Source organism: Oncorhynchus tshawytscha, linkage group LG26, assembly GCF_018296145.1.
Source record: "Oncorhynchus tshawytscha isolate Ot180627B linkage group LG26, Otsh_v2.0, whole genome shotgun sequence".
Taxonomy (NCBI): Eukaryota; Metazoa; Chordata; class Actinopteri; order Salmoniformes; family Salmonidae; genus Oncorhynchus; species Oncorhynchus tshawytscha.
Window position 1 is genome coordinate 19,470,942 of NC_056454.1, and position 20,613 is coordinate 19,491,554.

At 45.5% G+C, this 20,613-nt stretch overlaps 1 protein-coding gene across 2 annotated transcripts in view; it reads left to right on the top strand.

Moving 5' to 3' along the window:
- vwa8 (von Willebrand factor A domain containing 8) overlaps positions 1 to 20,613 on the top strand; it is an 83,656-nt gene that overhangs the window by 49,304 nt on the left and 13,739 nt on the right. For both annotated transcript variants that reach the window (XM_042306891.1, XM_042306892.1), the window contains exons 35-39: positions 30 to 234; positions 372 to 453; positions 2,582 to 2,786; positions 11,294 to 11,402; positions 11,500 to 11,656. In XM_042306891.1, the coding sequence (XP_042162825.1) occupies positions 30 to 234; positions 372 to 453; positions 2,582 to 2,786; positions 11,294 to 11,402; positions 11,500 to 11,656 (758 nt within the window). The remainder of the gene's footprint in view (positions 1 to 29; positions 235 to 371; positions 454 to 2,581; positions 2,787 to 11,293; positions 11,403 to 11,499; positions 11,657 to 20,613) is intronic.

Consider the following 20,613-nt stretch of genomic DNA (forward strand, 5'->3'; position numbering starts at 1 on the left):
TTTGTTGTTTCTCTCTCCCTGCACTGTAGTCTCCTAATGAGGTGTACAGCTTTAAGAGGGACGTGGACCTATCAGAGATGAGGGGCGGGGACTCGGGAGGTCAAATTTTCTCCCGGGGCGGGCTGAAGTCCAGCGTGGCCAAACGGACCAACTGTGTCAGTCTGCTGTCGGCCAATCAGGTGGTCCGGGCCCTACCACCTGGACAGGTGCCCCTGAAAGATATCTTCCCCCCAGGTCAGAGCCTCATTGTACAATAGCATAGCTGACTTTGGTGTAGAGACAACCAAGTCTGATTCATACCCTTAACCTGGGATATTCAATAATTTGTTTGTTTGTGTGTGTGTGGGTGTTTGTACATGTGTGTCACACAGACGTCACACCCCCGATGACCGCTGCCTACCTGGAGGTGACTGACCTGAACTCTAAGAAGCTGAAGTATATTCCTGTCCCAAGGTATATCTGGACTCTGATAGCCCACTAACCCAAATCCACCCACACATAGCCTCTACCTCCCTATACACGTACAGTGCCTTCGGAAAGTATTCAGACCCCTTGACTTTTTCCACATTTTGTTAGGTTACAGCCTTATTCTAAAATGAATTAAATCTACACGCAATGCCCCATAATGACAAAGTGTGTTTGCAAAAAATGTTTTCAAAATTATTTTTTTAATCACATTTACATAAGTATTCAAACCCTTTACTCAGTACTTTGTTGAAGCACCTTTGGCAGGAATTACAGCCTCAAGTATTCTTGGGTATGATGCTACAAGCTTGGCACACCTGTATTTGGGGAGTTTCTCCCATTCTTCTCTGCTGATCCTCTCAAGCTCTGTCAGGTTGGATGGGGAGCTTTGCTGCACAGCTATTTTCAGGTCTCACCAGAGATGTTCGATTGGGTTCAAGTCCGGGCTCTGGCTGGGCCACTCAAGGACATTCAGAGACTTGTCCTGAAGCCACACCTGCATTGTCTTGGCTGTGTGCTTAGGATCGTTGTCCTGTTGTCCAGACTGAGCGCTCTGGAGCAGGTTTTCATCAAGTATATCTCTGTACTTTGCTCTGTTCACCTTTGCCTCGATTCTGATTAGTCTTCCAGTTCCTGCCTCTGAAAAACATCCCCACAGCATGATACTGCCACCACCATGCTTCACCTTAGGGATGGTGCCAGGTTTCCTCCAGATGTGACACTTTGTATTCAGGTCATCTTGTTTCTCATGGTCTGAGAGTCTTTAAGTGCCTTTTGGCAAACTCCAAGCGGGCTGTCATGTGCCATTTACTGAGGAGTGGCTTCCGTCTGGCCAGTCTACCATAAAGGCCTGATTGGTGGGGTGCTGCAGAAATGGTTGTCCTTCTGGAAGGTTTTACCGTTTTCAACGAGGAACTCTAGAGCTCTGTCAGAGTGACCATCGGGTTCTTGGGCACCTCCCTGACCAAGGCCCTTCTCACCCGATTGCTCAGTTTGGCCGGGTGCCCAGCTCTAGGAAGAGTCTTAGTGGTTCCAAACTTCTTTAATTTAAGAATGATGGAGTCCATTCTGTTCTTAGGGACGTTCAGTGCTGCAGAAATGTTATGGTACCCTTCCCCAGATCTGAGCCTTGACACAATCTTGTCTCGGAGCTCTACGGACAATTCCTTCGACCTCATGGCTTGGTTTTTGCTCTGACATGCACTGTCAACTGTGGGCCCTTATATAGACAGGTTTGTGCTTTTCTAAATCATATCGAATACATTTAATTTGCTACAGGTGGACTCCAATCAAGTTGTAGAAATATCTCAAGGGTGATCAATTGAAACAGGATGCACAGCTCAATTTCGAGTCTCATAGCAAAGGGTCTGAATACTTATGTAAATAATAATAATATATATATTTTTTATACATTTGCAAAAATTTCTCAGAACCTGTTTTTGCTTTGTCATTATGGGGTATTGTGTGTAGATTGCTGAAGATTTGTGTTTATTTAATCCATTTTAGAATAGGGTTGTAATGTAGCAAAATGTGGAAAAAGTCTAGGGATCTGAATGCTTTCCAAAGGTACTGTATGTGGATCTGAAAGGATTGGATAAGTATAAGTAATATGGTGAGAGTTCCACTTACTCTGTCAGAGGTTGAGCTACATGTGTTGCTAAGTAACCAGGAAGTGACTGCCCCTCAGCCTTGTTGTTTTTAAACTTTTGTATTTAAAAAGAAAATGGTTTTCAATGAGCGCAATGTTCTTCAAGTGAAAAAAAATACTAAAAACTTCAAAAACTAAAATAATTGTATATATCTTCAATGACCGCGTAAGTAATTTAATTAATTTAATTATATAATTGTGAAGCCAGTTCAAAACAGTGCTGTATGGGGGAAACATAAGGAAGTAAAGAGGAAGTGGCCGTCACTTTCACAGAGTATACCTATCCAATCCCTTCTGATCTACACAAGTGTCTAGGGGCTGGAGTGGATTTGGGATTGGGAGTAGTTGAAATATTAAAGAATACTGTGTCTGAAAACTCCATCCTCTGATTGGTTTACTAGAACACTCATCGGATTGGTTCGTTGTCTCGCACCCTCTCTCTAATTGATTGTTTCATCTGATTAACAGGTCTCTTAGTGTCTCTCCTTACACATCGTGGATTTCGAAGGTGTCCGACTCTGACGTGCTATTGGCCGGTCTGGGTTCGGGGGGCGTGGTCACGGTGGATATGGGCGGGTATGTGCGGCTCTGGGAGACAGGATTGGAGAACCTGCAGCGCTCCCTGCTGGAATGGAGGACCATGATTGGCTCAGAGGACGGCAGGCCCATACAGGTAGGACCGGGAATGGTTTAGTGAGGTTAAATGTTCTGAATTTGTAGATATATAGAAATATAATGACTAGAGTTGACTTTAAGATTGTACAGATCCTGTTAAATGTGCAGTAGTAGCCTGTACCTGTGTCCTTCAAAGTTCTGAAAACTAATACTGCAGCCTACATCCTGTAGTCCCTATTGTCACCATCATGAGGCAATGTTGTGTCACAAATATTCACCCTTATACACTGAGTGTACAGCCTCAATTCATCGGGCCCATGTTGACTCCAATGCTTCCCACAGTTGTGTCAAGTTGGCTGGATGTCCTTTGGGTGGTGTTCCATTCTTGAAACTGTTGAGTGTGAAAAATCCAGCAGCGTTGCAGTTCTTGACACGGTGTGCCTGATACCTACTACCATACCCTGTTCAAAGGCACTTCAATCTTTCGTCTTTCCCATTCACCATCTGAATGGCACACGTACACAATCCATGTCTCAAGGCTTAAACATCATTCTTTAACCTGTCTCCTCCCCTTCATCTACACTGATTGAAGTGGATTTAACAAGTGACATCAATAAGGGATCATAGCTTTCACCTGGATTCACCTGGTCAGTCTATATCATGGAAAGAGCAGGTGTTCTTAATTGTGTACACTCAGTGTAGAGTGTTGCTGAACCACAAACAGTCCTGGAGTCTGCAACGCTGTGTGGAACACTAGTTAGAGAGCCCTGAGGAAAATGTGTACTTTCTCTCTCACATTCCTCCAGTTGTAGTCTTTGTGAATGAGAGACAGGTCATCACTGGTCTTTCTTTGTTAATGGGTATAATGTGAAGTATGTTAAGTATAATTGTAGCACTGATGTAATGGGGTTGACCCTAGCTAGGGGTCATTGTGGGATGTAATGGAGTTGACCCTAGCTAGTTGACCATAGCTAGGGATCATTGTGTGATCTAATGGAGTTGATTCTAGCTAGGGGTCATTGTGTGATGTGATGGAGTTGACCCTAGCTAGGGGTCATTGTGTGATGTAATGGAGTTGATTCTAGCTAGGGGTCATTGTGTGATGTGATGGAGGTGACCCTAGCTAGGGGTCATTGTGTGATGTAATGGAGTTGACCCCAGCTAGGGGTCATTGTGTGATGTAGTTGACCCTAGCTTAGGGGTCATTGTGTGATGTAACGGAGGTGACCGTAGCTAGGGGTCATTGTGTGATGTGATGGAGTTGACCCTAGCTAGGGGTCATTGTGTGATGTAATGGAGTTGATTCTAGCTAGGGGTCATTGTGTGATGTGATGGAGGTGACCCTAGCTAGGGGTCATTGTGTGATGTAATGGAGTTGACCCCAGCTAGGGGTCATTGTGTGATGTAGTTGACCCTAGCTTAGGGGTCATTGTGTGATGTAACGGAGGTGACCGTAGCTAGGGGTCATTGTGTGATGTAGTTGACCCTAGCTCAAAGGTCAAATACTTTTGTACAATTCATCACAAAAGTGGAAACCTCATCATATGGTCTTAGGCTGGAGGTCAACTCGAACACCTGACATCACACAATGACTCCTAGCTACGGTCACCTCCGGGGTCATTGTGGGATGTAATGGAGTTGACCCTAGCTAGGGGTCATTGTGTGATGTGATGGAATTGACCCTAGCTAGGGGTCATTGTGTGATGTAATGGAGTTGACCCTAGCTAGGGGTCATTGCGGGATGTAGTTGACCCTAGCTAGGGGTCATTGTGTGATGTGATGGAGTTGACCTGGCTTGGGTGGTTAGTATTGTCAGGGACACAATGGCAAGTACTGTGCAGTGTGTTATGACATGGTCATGTCATAGACTTGAGTCAAAGACAAGTCAAATACTTTTTGTACAATTGGATCGTACCAAAAGTGGAAACCTCATCATATGGTCTTGAAGGCTGGAGTGAATGCACAATCGAACACCTGATTAATTAATGACCGGGAATGAAGAGCACTAGTCCAGACTTATGTTTGCTAATGCTATCGAAATAGATAAAGTTTCTCTCAGGTCACAGGTACACACACACACAGACACAAGCACAAGTGAGAGCCCCTCTCTCAGGCTCGATTCCTCCATCTATGGGTTCTTTGATGGTCACCTTGAGCACACGCAACATGGCCCTTCAAACACACTCTCTTCCTATGCTCTCTCTCTCTCTGCAAACACTGTAAGCTTACCTTCACACACACAATCACACTCACACTACCAATAAGCCCCCTGAAAACCCTCACACACATACCTACACACACTGACTCACTAAGCCTTCTGAAATTGCACACACACATGCAGCCTCACTATACTTGAGGCTCGATATGCCGTCTGCTAACAGCAGGCCTCCTCATACATGGCTGTTTGAGTTTCTCTGTAACATGGCTGAGAGGTATTTTATCTGTCTACACACATGAACACTTTCTTCCCCTGTGCTTCCTCAAACACATCTCTCTATAACATGGCTACACACACATTCACACACACTATCAAATGTTTCTGGCCGAAACACACACACACACACACACACACACACACACACACACACACACACACAGAGAGTGAGTGTGGAGTGAATGTGAGCCCTGTGTCTCTACAGACCAGGATCAGGACGTCCTGGATTAGAGCGACAAATCTGACCTCTAACCTTTAACCCTCTCCGGTCACAATGACAATATCTGTCCAATGACCACATAGCTGTGGAACTCAAACGGCCATTTGAACAAGGCTAACTAAAAGGGGAAAGGAAGTGAAGTAACATGATCAGACACCGATAATACTGTATAAGAGATTCTATGAATTGACTACAGTTGTCAATGGATGGCCGCCATGTCAGTGGCTGCTAGTTGCTATGAGGACAAAGGCTGATATTCCACAGCTTTGATGTATAGGCGCCCGAGAGACAGATACATGCGCACACAGACACACACACACACACACACACACACACACTGATAAACAGTGTTTAATTAGGCTAGAGCACTGCTGTTTTTCATTGATGGAGAGATAGATGCGGTAAAGAGGTCAATGGAACACAGACCGTGGGGCATAAGGTATTTCAAGCCCTAGAAATATCCAAAGGATGAACAATGAGACACTTTTTATTATGAAAACAAACGAGATGGGGATGGATACTGTGGGAGCATGTAGGTTTGAGCTAGTATAATGTCATTAATGTTTGTTGAATTTTACCTGCGTCTGAGTCTGTGTTTTTTGGTGTGTCTGGGTATATTTGGCTGTTTTCACTGCACAGCGTTTAGAAATGGCCCCTTTTCAGGTTTAAAAGTAGTCTGTTAAATGCTAACTCCCGTTTGTATAAGCTGGTAGCATGGCTAGCATGTAGAAATCGGTCATGGGTAGTCAAAGTTGTTTTTAACTGTAATGCAGTTGATTGGTGATGACATGAATGAACATGTGTTGGGTTTGAAATCCATACAAGCGTTTTGATTTTTACCTCAACATAGTATGAAATATACATATAAGCAATCTGCCGAGGTGCCCTTGAGCAAGGCACTTAACCCTAATTGCTACTGTAAGTCGCTCTGGTTAAAAACTATTTTAAAAACTATTTTATCCAAGCGTAAAATGTTAAATAAACAATAGCCAAAATTTGGGAACATTTTCCTAGGGGGCACTGAGGAGATTGGGCATCTTTCCCCCACGCGTTTCCATGGCATTTCCATTGTTTTGGTCGAGTTCCATTGACCTCTTTGCCTGATCTATAAATGACAGCTCACTATGACCTCATAATGGCCCTATTGTGTGTATGTGTTCTCTGAAGCGTCTGCTGCCCATGTCCAACCACGCCGCAGTGGAGACATTTCTTCATTACACCATTACTGAAATCACCCATCAACACACACATACACTTACGTACATCAACACTATACCGGACAATGATATCTGTACTGATCTTATGTTCTCGCTACAGTTCTGCTTGGCCAAGCCAGTCACACACACACACACACACACACCTCATGCCCCATAAACCACCTGTGGGCAGAAAGTTGCGAGCCTATTAATTGTAGAGAGAGACTCAACATCCACCCTTAACAAGGAATTCCCCCATGCCAGGGATGTTGACTGGATACTGGCGACGAATGGAATTCGACCATCCCTCAGAGATCCCAGTCATTTCAATGCAGAACAAAATGGTTTACCCAGTAGTCTCACTATAGGAGTAAACAGAGGGGTTAAAAGGTTCTTTGCTGTTGCTTATGAACCTTTTTCTAATCTGTTAGCCAAACACACCATACCTGGCAGGGGTATTTGTTAAATGTTTCTTAGCTTGTAGGAATGCGATAGTGTAGGTTTGGTACAGGTCCAGATGTCTTTTGGGCCGGTAACACCTGTGAGGCTGTCTTGGGCTCTCTCTCTTTCGCTTGGCCAGCGGGTAATGTGAGCAGTTGGAGTGAGGGGAAGTGACCACACACACACTGCAGCTGCAGCCCAGTATCCCACTGATTCACCCCTTACTCGCAGCAACGGGGAGCCGGAATGGAGACACATGTCAGCCTCTACAGGCACACACAACCCAAGATGGAGATGCATGCACCATCAGTCGCCCTTATACGGGTGCTAGTGATTTACTGTATGGCTTCTATAAATCACGCATGTCACTTGTTTACTGACACTGGTGACTCAACATGAGTCATGCTCGGACACATTTTTACTGACACTCATGAGCCAGAATGGAGTCCCAGTCAGTCTCCCTTTACAGGTGCTGATGCATCAAAATGGAGACACGTGTTCGCCACCTTTCACCTCTTACAGGCAATGATCACTCCCAGACTCCATTTCCACCTGGATGGTGTCGCCATAGAAATGCTTCTAATTTATAATTCTAGATCATTCTATTTCTATGGGTGTCCCCTTCTGAGGTCTAGTTCCTCTGAAGGTTTCCTCTGAAGGTTTCCTCTGAAGTCTAGTTCCTCTGAGGGTTTCCTCTGAAGTATAGTTCCTCTGAAGGTTTCCTCTGAATTCTAGTTCCTCTGAAGTCTAGTTCCTCTGAAGTCTAGTTCCTCTGAAGTCTAGTTTCTCTGAAGTCTAGTTCCTCTGAAGTCTAGTTCCTCTGAAGTCTAGTTCCTCTGAAGTCTAGTTCCTCTGAAGTCTAGTTTCTCTGAAGGTTTCCTCTGAAGTCTAGTTCCTCTGAAGTCTAGTTTCTCTGAAGTTTCCTCTGAAGTCTAGTTCCTCTGAAGTCTAGTTCCTCTGAAGGTTTCCTCTGAAGTCTAGTTCCTCTGAAGGTTTCCTCTGAAGTCTAGTTCCTCTGAAGGTTTCCTCTGAAGTCTAGTTCCTCTGAAGTCTAGTTCCTCTGAAGTCTAGTTCCTCTGAAGGTTTCCTCTGAAGTCTAGTTCCTCTGAAGTCTAGTTCCTCTTGTTTCCTCTGAAGTCTAGTTCCTCTGAAGTCTAGTTTCTCTGAAGGTTTCCTCTGAAGGTTTCCTCTGAAGTCTAGTTCCTCTGAAGGTTCCTCTGAAGTCTAGTTCCTCTGAAGTCTAGTTCCTCTGAAGGTTTCCTCTGAAGTCTAGTTCCTCTGAAGTCTAGTTCCTCTGAAGTCTAGTTCCTCTGAAGTCTAGTTCTTCTGAAGGTTTCCTCTGAAGTCTAGTTCCTCTGAAGGTTTCCTCTGAAGTCTAGTTCCTCTGAAGGTTTCCTCTGAAGTCTAGTTCCTCTGAAGTCTAGTTCCTCTGAAGGTTTCCTCTGAGGTCTAGTTCCTCTGAAGTCTAGTTCCTCTGAAGGTTTCCTCTGAAGTCTAGTTCCTCTGAGGTCTAGTTCCTCTGAAGTCTAGTTCCTCTGAAGTCTAGTTCCTCTGAAGGTTTCCTCTGAAGGTTTTACTTTCACACCTCTAGCTTTTTATGGGTTTAGGGTCAGATTGCTAGAAAGCACTTTGTGATAAATGTACCTTGCCAAAGAAACTGGGGACCTGATGACACAAACTGGGTGAAGGACGAAGAGTCACATGATGAATATGAACTGTGTGTGTGTGTGTGTGTGTGTGTGTGTGTGTGTGTGTGTGTGTGTGTGTGTGTGTGTGTGTGTGTGTGTGTGTGTGTGTGTGTGTGTGTGTGTGTGTGTGTGTGTACACGTGTGTTTGTGTGCACATGTGGGGGTGGCACACATGATTTTATTTTGCACGCCCAATTTTTCAGTTTTTGATTTGTTAAAAAAGTTTGAAATATCCAATAAATGTCGTTCCACTTCATGATTGTGTCCCACTTGTTGTTGATTCTTCCCAAAAAAATACAGTTTTATATCTTTATGTTTGAAGCCTGAAATGTGGCAAAAGTTCGCAAAGTTCAAGGGGGCCGAATACTTTCGAATACTTTCGCAAGGCACTGTACGTACGTGTTCATGAGTGTATATTTCCCTCACTAACTTTAAACATCAGCTGTCAGAGCAGCTAACCGATTGCTGCAGCTGTACATAGCCCATCTGTAAATAGCCCACCCAAACTACCTACCTCATCCCCATATTGTTTTTATTAACTTTTCTGCTCTTTTGCACACCAGTATCACTACTTACACACCATCATATGCTCATCTATCACTCCAGTGTTAATCTGCTAAATTGTAATTACTTCGCTGCTATGGCCTATTTATTGCCTTACCTCCTCACGCCATTTGCACACACTGTATATATACTTTTTTTTCTGTTGTGTTGTTGACTGTACACTTGTTTGTCCCATGTGTAACTCTGTGTTTTTTGTGTCACACTGCTTTGCTTTATCTTGGCCAGGTCGCAGTTGTAAATGAGAACCTGTTCTCAACTGGCCTACCTGGTGAAATAAAATAAAAATATCAGGCTTAGCTGTATAATCTGCCTGACCTCTGTGTATATATAGAGATCAGCTGATAGACTGCACCAAGGGCTCAGGGCTCTGCTACAAAGTGTGTCACGTTGTAGAGCCTCGACCACACAGCAGACTCCATGTAGCTAGATATTTCATGTCATAAGATATGCAATTTCATCCAAAGTGACGTACAGTCGTGCCTGCACACATTTTACGTACGGTGGTCCCGGGAATCGAACCCACTATCCTGGCGTTGCAAGCGCCGTGCTCCACCAACCGGAGGTAGACCTTCAGACTCCTTGTACACAGACTGACAGGGTCGTGCACTTGATGCCATAGTCACAGTTGAGAAGGTGGGGGTTGGTCAGTGGAAAGAAGGTGGGGTCCGGCCAGGGGAATGTTCCTCTCAGATTAGGCTGAATAAAGACATTCAACGGCTCACTCCATGATACAGCAAAAAAACATCAAAACACATCACACACACAAAGGGGAGTAACAGTCAAATGTTCACTTATTCAAGGAAATCTTTGTGTCAGATTATATGAGAACATGTGAGTGTCAGTGTCATGGTGCCTGGCTTCCAAGACTGTGATCTTGACAGAGCGGAGAGTGTGAATAAGAGAGAGTATGTGAGCAGTGCACAAGTGTGTGTGTGTGTGTGTGGGATCTTGGCTGAGAGAGTGTCACTGAGCGGGAACTGAAATGCTAGGGGCCCTGACCTCTCTCTCCTCCTCCTCCCCCTCTCTCCACTGGATGGATACAGAGCCTGATCTGTCCATCCTGTCTTCAGTGAAAGAGAAGAGAGATAAATTGCACATTCTCTTCATATCTAGCTGAATGAAAGAGAGTACTCTGAGATGCGGAGCTGTGTGTTGCTGTGTACTGCATACTGATAGACTTCTGGTGGAAAACGTCTACAGCTGAAGAGGGTTTGGGATCGTTATTTATTTATTTTTTTCCCACCGGCCATAAGAGTACTCTTCCCCTCTCTCATTCTCGCTCCTTCTCTTCAAGACCCCCTCTCTGTCTCTCTCTCGTTCTCGCTCCTTCTCTTCAATACCCCCTCCCTGTCTCTCTCTCATTCTCGCTCCTTCTCTTCAATACCCCCTCTCTGTCTCTCTGTCTCTCTCTCTGTCTCTCTGTCTCTCTGTCTCTCTCTCTCTGTGTCTCTTTCTCCCTCTCTCTCTCTGTCTTTCTCCCTCTGTGTCTCTCTGTCTCTCTCCTTCTGTGTCTCTCTGTCTCTCTCTCTCTCCTTCTCTGTCTCTCATTCTCTCTTTCTCTCTCTCTCTCTATCTCTCCCTGTATGTCTCTCTCCCTCTCTGTCTCTCTTTCTCTCTCCCTGTCTCTCTTTCTCTCTCTGTCTCTCAGATCATTTGGAGAAACAATAAATGACTACTAATTAACTGAAATACAAACTGACATCTCCTTTCTTCTTTTCTCTCTGTCTCTCTCTCTGTCTCTCTCCTTCTGTGTCTCTCTGTCTCTCTCTCTCTCTCCCTGTCTGTCTCTCTCCCTCTGTCTCTCTCGCTCTCTCTGTCTCTCGCTCTCTCTCCCTCTGTCTCTCTCTCGCTCTCTCTCCCTCTCTGTCTCTCTCTCTCGCGCGCGCGCTCTCGCTCTCTCTTTCTCTCTCTCTCCCTGTCTGTCTCTCTCCCTCTCTCTCTCTCTCCCTGTCTGTCTCTCTCCCTCCCTGTCTGTCTCTCTCCCTCTCTGTCTCTCTCTTGCTCTCTCTCTCTCTCGCTCAGATTACCGTTCAGAGGGACAGTGGTCTGGATGTGACGGCCCCCAAACACGGCAAGGTAGACCCCAAAAATGCCCCCCATGTTGGGGGCAATCAGTGGGCCGGGGGTACAGGTGGGTAGACACTGGGTCAGATGATAGTAATAACAGGCAATGAAATGTGTGTGTTTCCGTGCGTCTGTGATGTGTAACACTTCTGTTTGTCCTGTAGGGGGCAGAGACACAGCTGGCCTAGGTGGCAAAGGGGGGCCCTACCGTTTAGATGCGGGTCACAAGGTGCACCAGTTGTCCAAGGCTGAGATTGATGCTATCCCTGAGGATGTCCGCAAAGCAGCCAGAGAGATGGGAGAGAAGGCCTTCAAAGCCAGGTGTGTGTGTGCGCCCACGTGGGTGGGTGTCGGTAAACCTTTGCCTGTGCCTCTGTGATGCACAGTGTGTGTAATTGATAGGCCCAGTATAAAGGATAGCTCCATTAGGGCTTTATGTTTGGACACCCAGAGGGGCTCCTCCTGAACAGCTATCCCTGGTATGTGGCTCTAACCTGGGCTAGGATGGAATGGAGCTGGGGCCAGGATGAATGCTGCGATTGATCCTCCTGGAAAAGGGTCTCTGTGTGTGTGTGTGTGTGTGTGTGTGTGTGTGTGTGTGTGTGTGTGTGTGTGTGTGTGTGTGTGTGTGTGTGTGTGTGTGTGTGTGTGTTCGTTCAGGATATGGGGTTGAGAGGACACAACTTTCAACAGCAATGAAGGCTTCCTCTGTTCTATCCCTCTCTACTTTCTCTGCTTTTTCCCCCCTTTTTCTCATCTCTTTTTTGGGTGCCCCTGCTCCAACACTGGCCGCTTTTACACTCACCTGCTCTCTCTCTCTCTTCCCGTGTCCTTCTCTCTCTCTTCCCGTGTCCTTCTCTCTCTCTTCCCGTGTCCTTCTCTCTCTCTTCCCGTGTCCTTCTCTCTCGTTCTCCCTATAGTGTCAGCCATGTTGTTACATGCTGATGGTCACGTTCCACATAGCTGTGACAATAGAAGCATTCCTCGATACTAGATCATCACTCATGACTAGGGTTGCAAAATTCCGGGAACTTACAATACATTCCCTGGTTTTCCGAAATCCTGGTTAGAGATTTCCCGGAATCAGGAGGGAATAAGCAGGATTTCTGGAAGACCAGGGATTTAAAATGTTGAGACAATAACATTTGGAGCAGGCCTTTGCTGAAGCCTTGGGCTCACCTGACACGGACTCCCCCCCACCTAGCCATGGTAATGGAGGCTATCATTAAATCTGAACAGACTGGCTAAGGTGGAATCATTATCCACTGACCTATCCGCACAAATAGCTATTCTCGCCACCGAGGTCAACATAAAGTTCGACTCCGTTAACGAAGACTTGGCGAGGCATGACACTCGTCTGAATAGTCTGGAAGATGGCGCAAATATTTACTCCGACAAAGTGGTGACACTGGAAGAGCAAGTCATCCGGCTATCATCAGATGTCGTCAAACTCACTTCCAAGGATGAGGACCTCGAGAACAGACAACGTATAGATACAGTTAAAGTCAGAAGTTTACATACACTTAGGTTGGAGTCATTAACTAGTTTTTCAACCACTCCACAAATTTCTTGTTAACAAACTATAGTTTTAGCAAGTCGGGAAGGACATCTACTTTGTGCATGACACAAGTCATTTTTCCAACAATTGTTTACAAACAGATTATTTCACTATAATTCACTGTATCACAATTCCAGTGAGTCAGAAGTTTACATACACTAAGTTGACTGTGTCTTTAAACAGCGTGGAAAATTCCAGAAAATGATGTCATGGCTTTAGAAGCTTCTGATAGGCTAATTGACATAATTTGAGTCAATTGGAGGTGTACCTGTGGATGTATTTCAAGGCCTACCTTCAAACTGAGTGCTTCTTTGCTTGACATCATGGGAAAATCAAAAGAAATGTGTAGACCTCCACAAGTCTGTTTCATCCTTGGGAGCAATTTCCAAATGCCTGTAGGTACCACGTTCATCTGTACAAACAATAGTACGCAAGTATAAACACCATGGGACCACGCAGCCATCATGCCGCTCAGGGAGGAGATGCGTTCTGTCTCCTAGAGATGAACGTACTTTGTTTGTGAAAAGTTTAAATCAATCCCGGAACAGCAAAGGACCTTGTGAAGATGCTGGAGGAAACAGGTACAAAAGTATCTATATCCACAGTAAAATGAGTCCTATATCGACATAACGTGAAAGGCCACTCAGCAAGGAAGAAGCCACTGCTCCAAAACCGCCATAAAAAAGACATACTACGGTTTGCAACTGCACATGGGGGCAAAGATTGTACTTTTTGGAGAAATGTCCTCTGGTCTTATGAAACAAAAATATAACTGTTTGGCCATAATCACCATCTTTATGTTTGGAAGAAAAAGGGGGAGGCTTGCAAGCTGAAGAACACCATCCCAACCGTGAAGCACGGGGGTGGCAGCATCATGTTGTGGGGCTGCTTTTCTGCAGGAAAATCCTGGAACAATAGCACTTAACAAAATAGATGGCATCATGAGGCAGGAAAGTTATGTGGATATATTGAAGCAACATCTCAAGACCAGTCAGGAAGTTAAAGCATGGTCACAAATGGGTCTTCCAAATGGACAATGACCCCAAGCATACTTCCAAAGTTGTGGCAAAATGGCTTAAGGACACCAAAGTCAAGGTATTGGAGTGGCCATCACAAACCCCTGACCTCAATCCCATAGAAGATTTGTGGGCAGAACTGAAAATGCGTGTGCGAGCAAGGAGGCCTACAAACCTGACTCAGTTACACCATCTCTGTCAGGAGGAATGGGACAAAATGCACCCAACGTATTGTGGGAAGCTTGTGGAAGGCTACCTGCAACGTTTGTCCCAAGTTAAACAATTTAAAGGCAATGCTACCGAATACTAATTGAGTGTATGTAAACTTCTGACCAACTGTGAATGTGATGAAAGAAATAAAAGCTGAAGGAAATAATTCTCTCTACTATTATTCTGACATTTCACATTCTTAGTTCAAGTGTTCAGCAGTCTGATGTCTTGTAGTTAGAAACTCTCTCTCTGTTGGTATCAGACTTCATGCTTCAGTACTGTCTGTCCGATGGTAAGGGAGTGAACAGCTCCTGTCTGTCCGATGGTGAGGGAGTGAACAGCTCCTGTCTGTCCGATGGTAAGGGAGTGAACAGCTCCTGTCTGTCCGATGGTGAGGGAGTGAACAGCTCGTGTCTGTCCGATGGTGAGGGAGTGAACAGCTCGTGTCTGTCCGATGGTGAGGGAGTGAACAGCTCGTGTCTGTCCGATGGTGAGGGAGTGAACAGCTCCTGTCTGTCCGATGGTGAGGGAGTGAACAGCTCCTGTCTGTCCGATGGTGAGGGAGTGAACAGCTCCTGTCTGTCCGATGGTGAGGGAGTGAACAGCTCCTGTCTGTCCGATGGTAAGGGAGTGAACAGCTCCTGTCTGTCTGATGGTGAGGGAGTGAACAGCTCGTGTCTGTCCGATGGTGAGGGAGTGAACAGCTTGTGTCTGTCCGATGGTGAGGGAGTGAACAGCTCGTGTCTGTCCGATGGTGAGGGAGTGAACAGCTCGTGTCTGTCCGATGGTGAGGAGTGAACAGCTCGTGTCTGTCCGATGGTGAGGGAGTGAACAGCTTGTGTCTGTCCGATGGTGAGGGAGTGAACAGCTCGTGTCTGTCCGATGGTGAGGGAGTGAACAGCTCGTGTCTGTCCGATGGTGAGGGAGTGAACAGCTCGTGTCTGTCCGATGGTGAGGGAGTGAACAGCTCGTGTCTGTCCGATGGTGAGGGAGTGAACAGCTCGTGTCTGTCCGATGGTGAGGGAGTGAACAGCTTGTGTCTGTCCGATGGTGAGGGAGTGAACAGCTCCTGTCTGTCCGATGGTGAGCGAGTGAACAGCTTGTGTCTGTCCGATGGTGAGGGAGTGAACAGCTCGTGTCTGTCCGATGGTGAGGGAGTGAACAGCTCGTGTCTGTCCGATGGTGAGGGAGTGAACAGCTCGTGTCTGTCCGATGGTGAGGGAGTGAACAGCTTGTGTCTGTCCGATGGTGAGGGAGTGAACAGTTCGTGTCTGTCCGATGGTGAGGGAGTGAACAGCTCCTGTCTGTCCGATGGTGAGGGAGTGAACAGCTCCTGTCTGTCCGATGGTAAGGGAGTGAACAGCTCGTGTCTGTCCGATGGTGAGGGAGTGAACAGCTCGTGTCTGTCCGATGGTGAGGGAGTGAACAGCTCGTGTCTGTCCGATGGTGAGGGAGTGAACAGCTCCTGTCTGTCCGATGGTGAGGGAGTGAACAGCTCGTGTCTGTCCGATGGTGAGGGAGTGAACAGCTCCTGTCTGTCCGATGGTGAGGGAGTGAACAGCTCCTGTCTGTCCGATGGTGAGGGAGTGAACAGCTCCTGTCTGTCCGATGGTGAGGGAGTGAGCAGCTGGGGTGTGTGGGGTCCTTGATGATGCTGTGTACCGTTTTCAGTAGATGTCTTGGATGGGTGGGAACACGGCCCCAGTGATGGACTGGGCCATCTTCACCACCCGCTGGAGGGCCTTGCTGTCATGGACGGACCAATATCCGAACCAGGCCGAGATGCAACCAGTCAGGACGGTCTTGATAGTGTAGTGGTAGTATTTGGAGAGGACCAGAGTGCAATGCCCAATTTCTTCAGCCGCCTTAGTAGGTAGAGACGCTGTTGTCAATTCTTCTCTGTGCGTGTGGCTGTGCGCGTGTGCCGAGCGTGTGTGTGTGTGCGCGCGTGTGTCTCTCTCTTACCTACACACACCCAAACAAGCACACAGACCCCACACACACTCACGCAGACCCCCTTTTCCCCTTTGCAGAAGTTGATCTCATTGAGTTGTCTTAGCTGTCTATGTAGGTGTAAACAGTCAGTCCTGTGTTGACTTTAAGGTTGTGCATCAGTCAGATCCTTTTCTTTTAGACCTTAAAATGACATTGTAATACCTGAAACTCATGTGAATGCACATGCAGGCTACAGAAATACAGTATGCACAAGCACACACACACACCCTACTGATAGATGTGTTGTCATTGTGAACAACGGTGCTGTGGGGAGAGTGTGTTGTGTTGGTGTAGTGAGCCTAGGGTTGCAAAGAGAGGGTATATTACTAGAAACGTTCTAAGTTTAGCAATAAACTTCCAGAATGTTGGTAACGTTCAAGGAATATATGTCATTTTATCAGAGGACGTCTAGTGTCCGTTTTGAGTCATTTGTCTTTAATTATCTATGGCCCTCTGTGTGGCCTTATCATATATTGAAATAATGATGATAAAAAAATATATTATAGAATGACAAAGCTGTCATACATTATCCTCAATATAAACCGTCAACTTAGTGAATATCATTGGTGTTTTAATGAGGGTTTCAGTATGAAATATCCTTTTTTTTAAATTACATTTTATTTATTTTATTATGTCAATATGTCTTTGGTTGAAATGTTTTGGTGACAAACTGGTGGCAGTTGTGAAAAAAGACGATCGTTGGAAGAGTTGAAAATAATAAAATAAATAAAATAAGAAAATAATGCCATTGTTGATTCGAAGCTTTTTTCATTAATTAGGTTAATTCCTCTTAAACCATTATATGGTCTGTCGACTAGAAACTCATGGAAAATATGGACACAGATATTAAAAATATATACTATATAAATTACCCAATTATCCATTATCAATTGCCATTGATTACCGGTTAATAATCCAAATTACTGATGATTCCGGTAACTTTGGTCAACTTTTACCGGTAGCTTTGGTCAACTTTTACCGGTAGCTTTGCAACCTAAGTGAGCCACACCCTGAGTTCTTGTTGTTGTCCTGAAAAAGGATTCAGTATTCTGTCCAGTATTCTGTTTTTTTCACCCCCCTTTTTGGCCATAGCTGGGGCTAGCTGTTCTCTCTCTCTGGTCTGTGTAACGTTCTGGAGGAAGTAACCGTGGCTGCTGGAGAGTCACACAGGAATGTGTAGCGGGAACCATATCACCACTGGACTGCATAATGCTATGTGCCGTGTGAGAGTATGGGACTGTTGTGCAATATTGAGTGTGTACCTTAAATAAAAACTAACCAAATCCTGCATGGAAATAGCAACAGTTTACATCCAAATCAAATTGTATTTGTCACATACACATGGTTAGCAGATGTTAATGCGAGTGTAGCGAAATGCTTGTGCTTCTAGTTCCGACAGTGCAGTTAATATCTAACAAGTAATCTTACAATTCCCCAACAACTACCTAATACACACAAATCTAAAGGGGTGAATGAGAATATGTACATATAAATATATAGATGAGCGATGGCCCGAGCGGCATAGGCAAGGTGCTGTAGATGGTATAGAATACAATATATACATGTGATATGAGTAATGTAAGATATGTCAACATTATTAAAGTGCCATTATTTAGAGTGACTAGTGATCCATTATTTAGAGTGGCCAGTGATTGGGTCTCCATGTAGGCAGCAGCCTCTCTGAGTTAGTGATTGCTGTTTAGCAGTCTGATGGCCTTGAGATAGAAGCTGTTTTTCAGTCTCTCGGTCCCAGCGTTGATGCACTTGTACTGACCTCGCCTTCTGGATGGTAGCGGTGTGAACAGGCAGTGGCTCAGGTGGTTGTTGTCCTTGATGATCTTGTTGGCCTTCCTGTGACATCGGGTGCTGTAGGTGTCATGGAGGGCAGGTAGTTTGCCACTGTGATGCGTTATGCAAACCGCACTACCCTCTGGAGAGTCAACCTTGCGGTTGAGGGCGGGTCAGTTGCCGTACCAGGCGGTGATACAGGATGCTCTCGATTGTGCATCTGTAAAAGTTTGTCAGGGTTTTGGGTGACAAGTCAAATTTCTTCAGCCACCTGATGTTAAAGAGGTGCTGTTGCGCCTTCTTCACCACACTGTCTGTGTGGGTGGACCATTTCAGTTTGTCTGTGATGTGGACGCCGAGGAACTTAAAACTTTCCACCTTCTCCACTGCTGTCCATTCGATGTGAATAGGGGGGTGCTCCCTCTGCTGTTTCCTGAAGTCCATGATCATCTCCTTTGTTTTGTTGACATTGAGTGAGAGGTTGTTTTCCAGACACCACACTCTGAGTGCCCTCACCTCCTCACTGTAGGCTGTCTCGTCGATGTTGGTAATCAAGCCCACTACTGTAGTGTCGTCTGCTAACTTGATGATTGAGTTGGAGGTGTGCATGGCCACGCAGTTGTGGGTGAACAGGGAGCACAGGAGGGGGCTGAGCACGCACCCTTGTGGGGCCCCAGTGTTGAGGGTCAGCGAAGTGGAGATGTTGTTTCCTACCTTTACCACCTGGGGGCGGCCCGTCAGAAAGTCCAGGAGAAAGCACAGGGCGGGGTCGAGACCCAGGGCCTCCAGCTTGATGATGAGCTTGGAGGGTACTAATGGTGTTGAAAATGTGCTGTCCTTATTAGCGGGTCGGGGGGCACAGTACTTGTTAGCGGGCCGCGATGGTGGCACTGTATTATCCTCAAAGCAGGCAAGAAGGTATTTAGTTTGTCTGGCAGAGTGACGTCGTTGTCCGAGAAGTGGAAGGTTTTGTTTTTCTAGTCCGTGATTAACTGTAGACTCTGCCACATATTTTTTGTGTCTGAGCCTTTGAATTGATACTCCACTTTGTCCCTGTACCAACAATTTTGAATGTTTGATTGCCTTGTGGAGGGAATAACCACACTGTTTATATTCAGCCATATTTCCAGACCTCTTTAAATGGTTAAATGTGGTGGTTCGCGCTTTCAGTTTTGAGCGAATGCCGCCATCCATCCACGGTTTTTGGTTAGGGTAGGTTTTAATAGTCATAGTGGGTACAACATCTCCTATGCACTTCCTTAGAGTCTGCGTATAGATCGATGTTGTTCTCTGAGGCTGACCGGAACATATCCCAGTCCGTGTGATCAAAACAATCTTGAAGCGTGAATTCTGATTGGTCAGACCAGCGTTGAATGGTTCTAGTCACTGAAAACATCCTGTTTGAGTTTCTGCCTATAAGACGGTAGGAACAAGATGGCGTTGTGGTCGGAATTGCCGAAGTGAGGGCGGGAGATGGCTTTGTATGCATTGCGAAAGCTAGAGTAGCAGTGATCGAATCTTTTACTCCCGCGAGTACTGCAGTCAATATGCTGATAGAATTTAGGTAGCCTTGTTCTAAAATTTGCTTTGTTAAAATCCCCAGGTACAATAAATGCAGCCTCAGGATATATGTTTTCCAGTTTACATAGAGTCCAGTGAAGTTCCTTGAGGCCTCTCTTGGGAGGTAATATGGCCGGCATTTGATTGTAAGGAATTCTAGGTCGGGTGAGCAGAAGGACTTGAGTTCCTGTATGTTGTTATGATTACACCATGAATCGTTAATCATGAAGCATACACCCCCATCCTTCCTCTTCACAGAGAGGTGTTTATCTCTGTCTGCGCGATGCATGGAGAAGCCCAGTGGCTGAACCAATTCCGACAACATATCCCAAGAGAGCCATGTTTCCGTGAAACAGAGAATGTTACAATCTCTGATGTCTCTCTGGAAGGTAACTCTTTCTCAGATTTAGTCTACCTTGTTGTCAAGAGACTGGACATTGACTAGTAGTATACTCGGGAGTCTGACTAGGAGGCCGCTCCTTCTGCGGCGCCGTTGTTTTGGGTCGGCTTCTGGGATTAGATCCGTTGTCCTGGGTGGTAGTCCAAACAAAGGATCCGCTCCGGGGAAGTCATATTCCTGGTCGTACTGTTGGTAAGTTGAAGTCACTCTTATATCCAATAGTTCTTCTCGGCTGTATGTAATAAGACTTAAGATTTCCAGGGGTAACAATAAGAAATAAAGAAATAATACATTAAAAAATGAAATACTGCATAGTTTCCTAAGGACTCGAAGAGAGGCGACCATCTCTGCCGTCGCCATTTTGTCATACTTGAATATAAAGATGACATCTAGGAAGATTGAATGCTAGGCTGCAGTGAGGGCATATTGAAGCTGAATGCTTAGCTAGCAGTGAGGGCAGTGTGAAGCTTAAAGAAGAAGTTAGCTATTTTTACAACTAAATCTCTATTTTTAATGTAAATGGAATGTTATAGAAGGGTCCAGACACTTTTTTAGCAACTTCACTTGTTTTTGTGAAACTTACAAAAAACTTGAAAAAAACATGAACAAAGGCTCCAAAAACACCCAAATATGTCATTTAGAAACGGAAATACTCTCAGTATAGTGATACAGGTCTTTAGATGTTGTACACAATGTGGTCATTCCAAACTTTATCCGCAACATTACATTTTGTGCGACTCGAGCTGTTTCC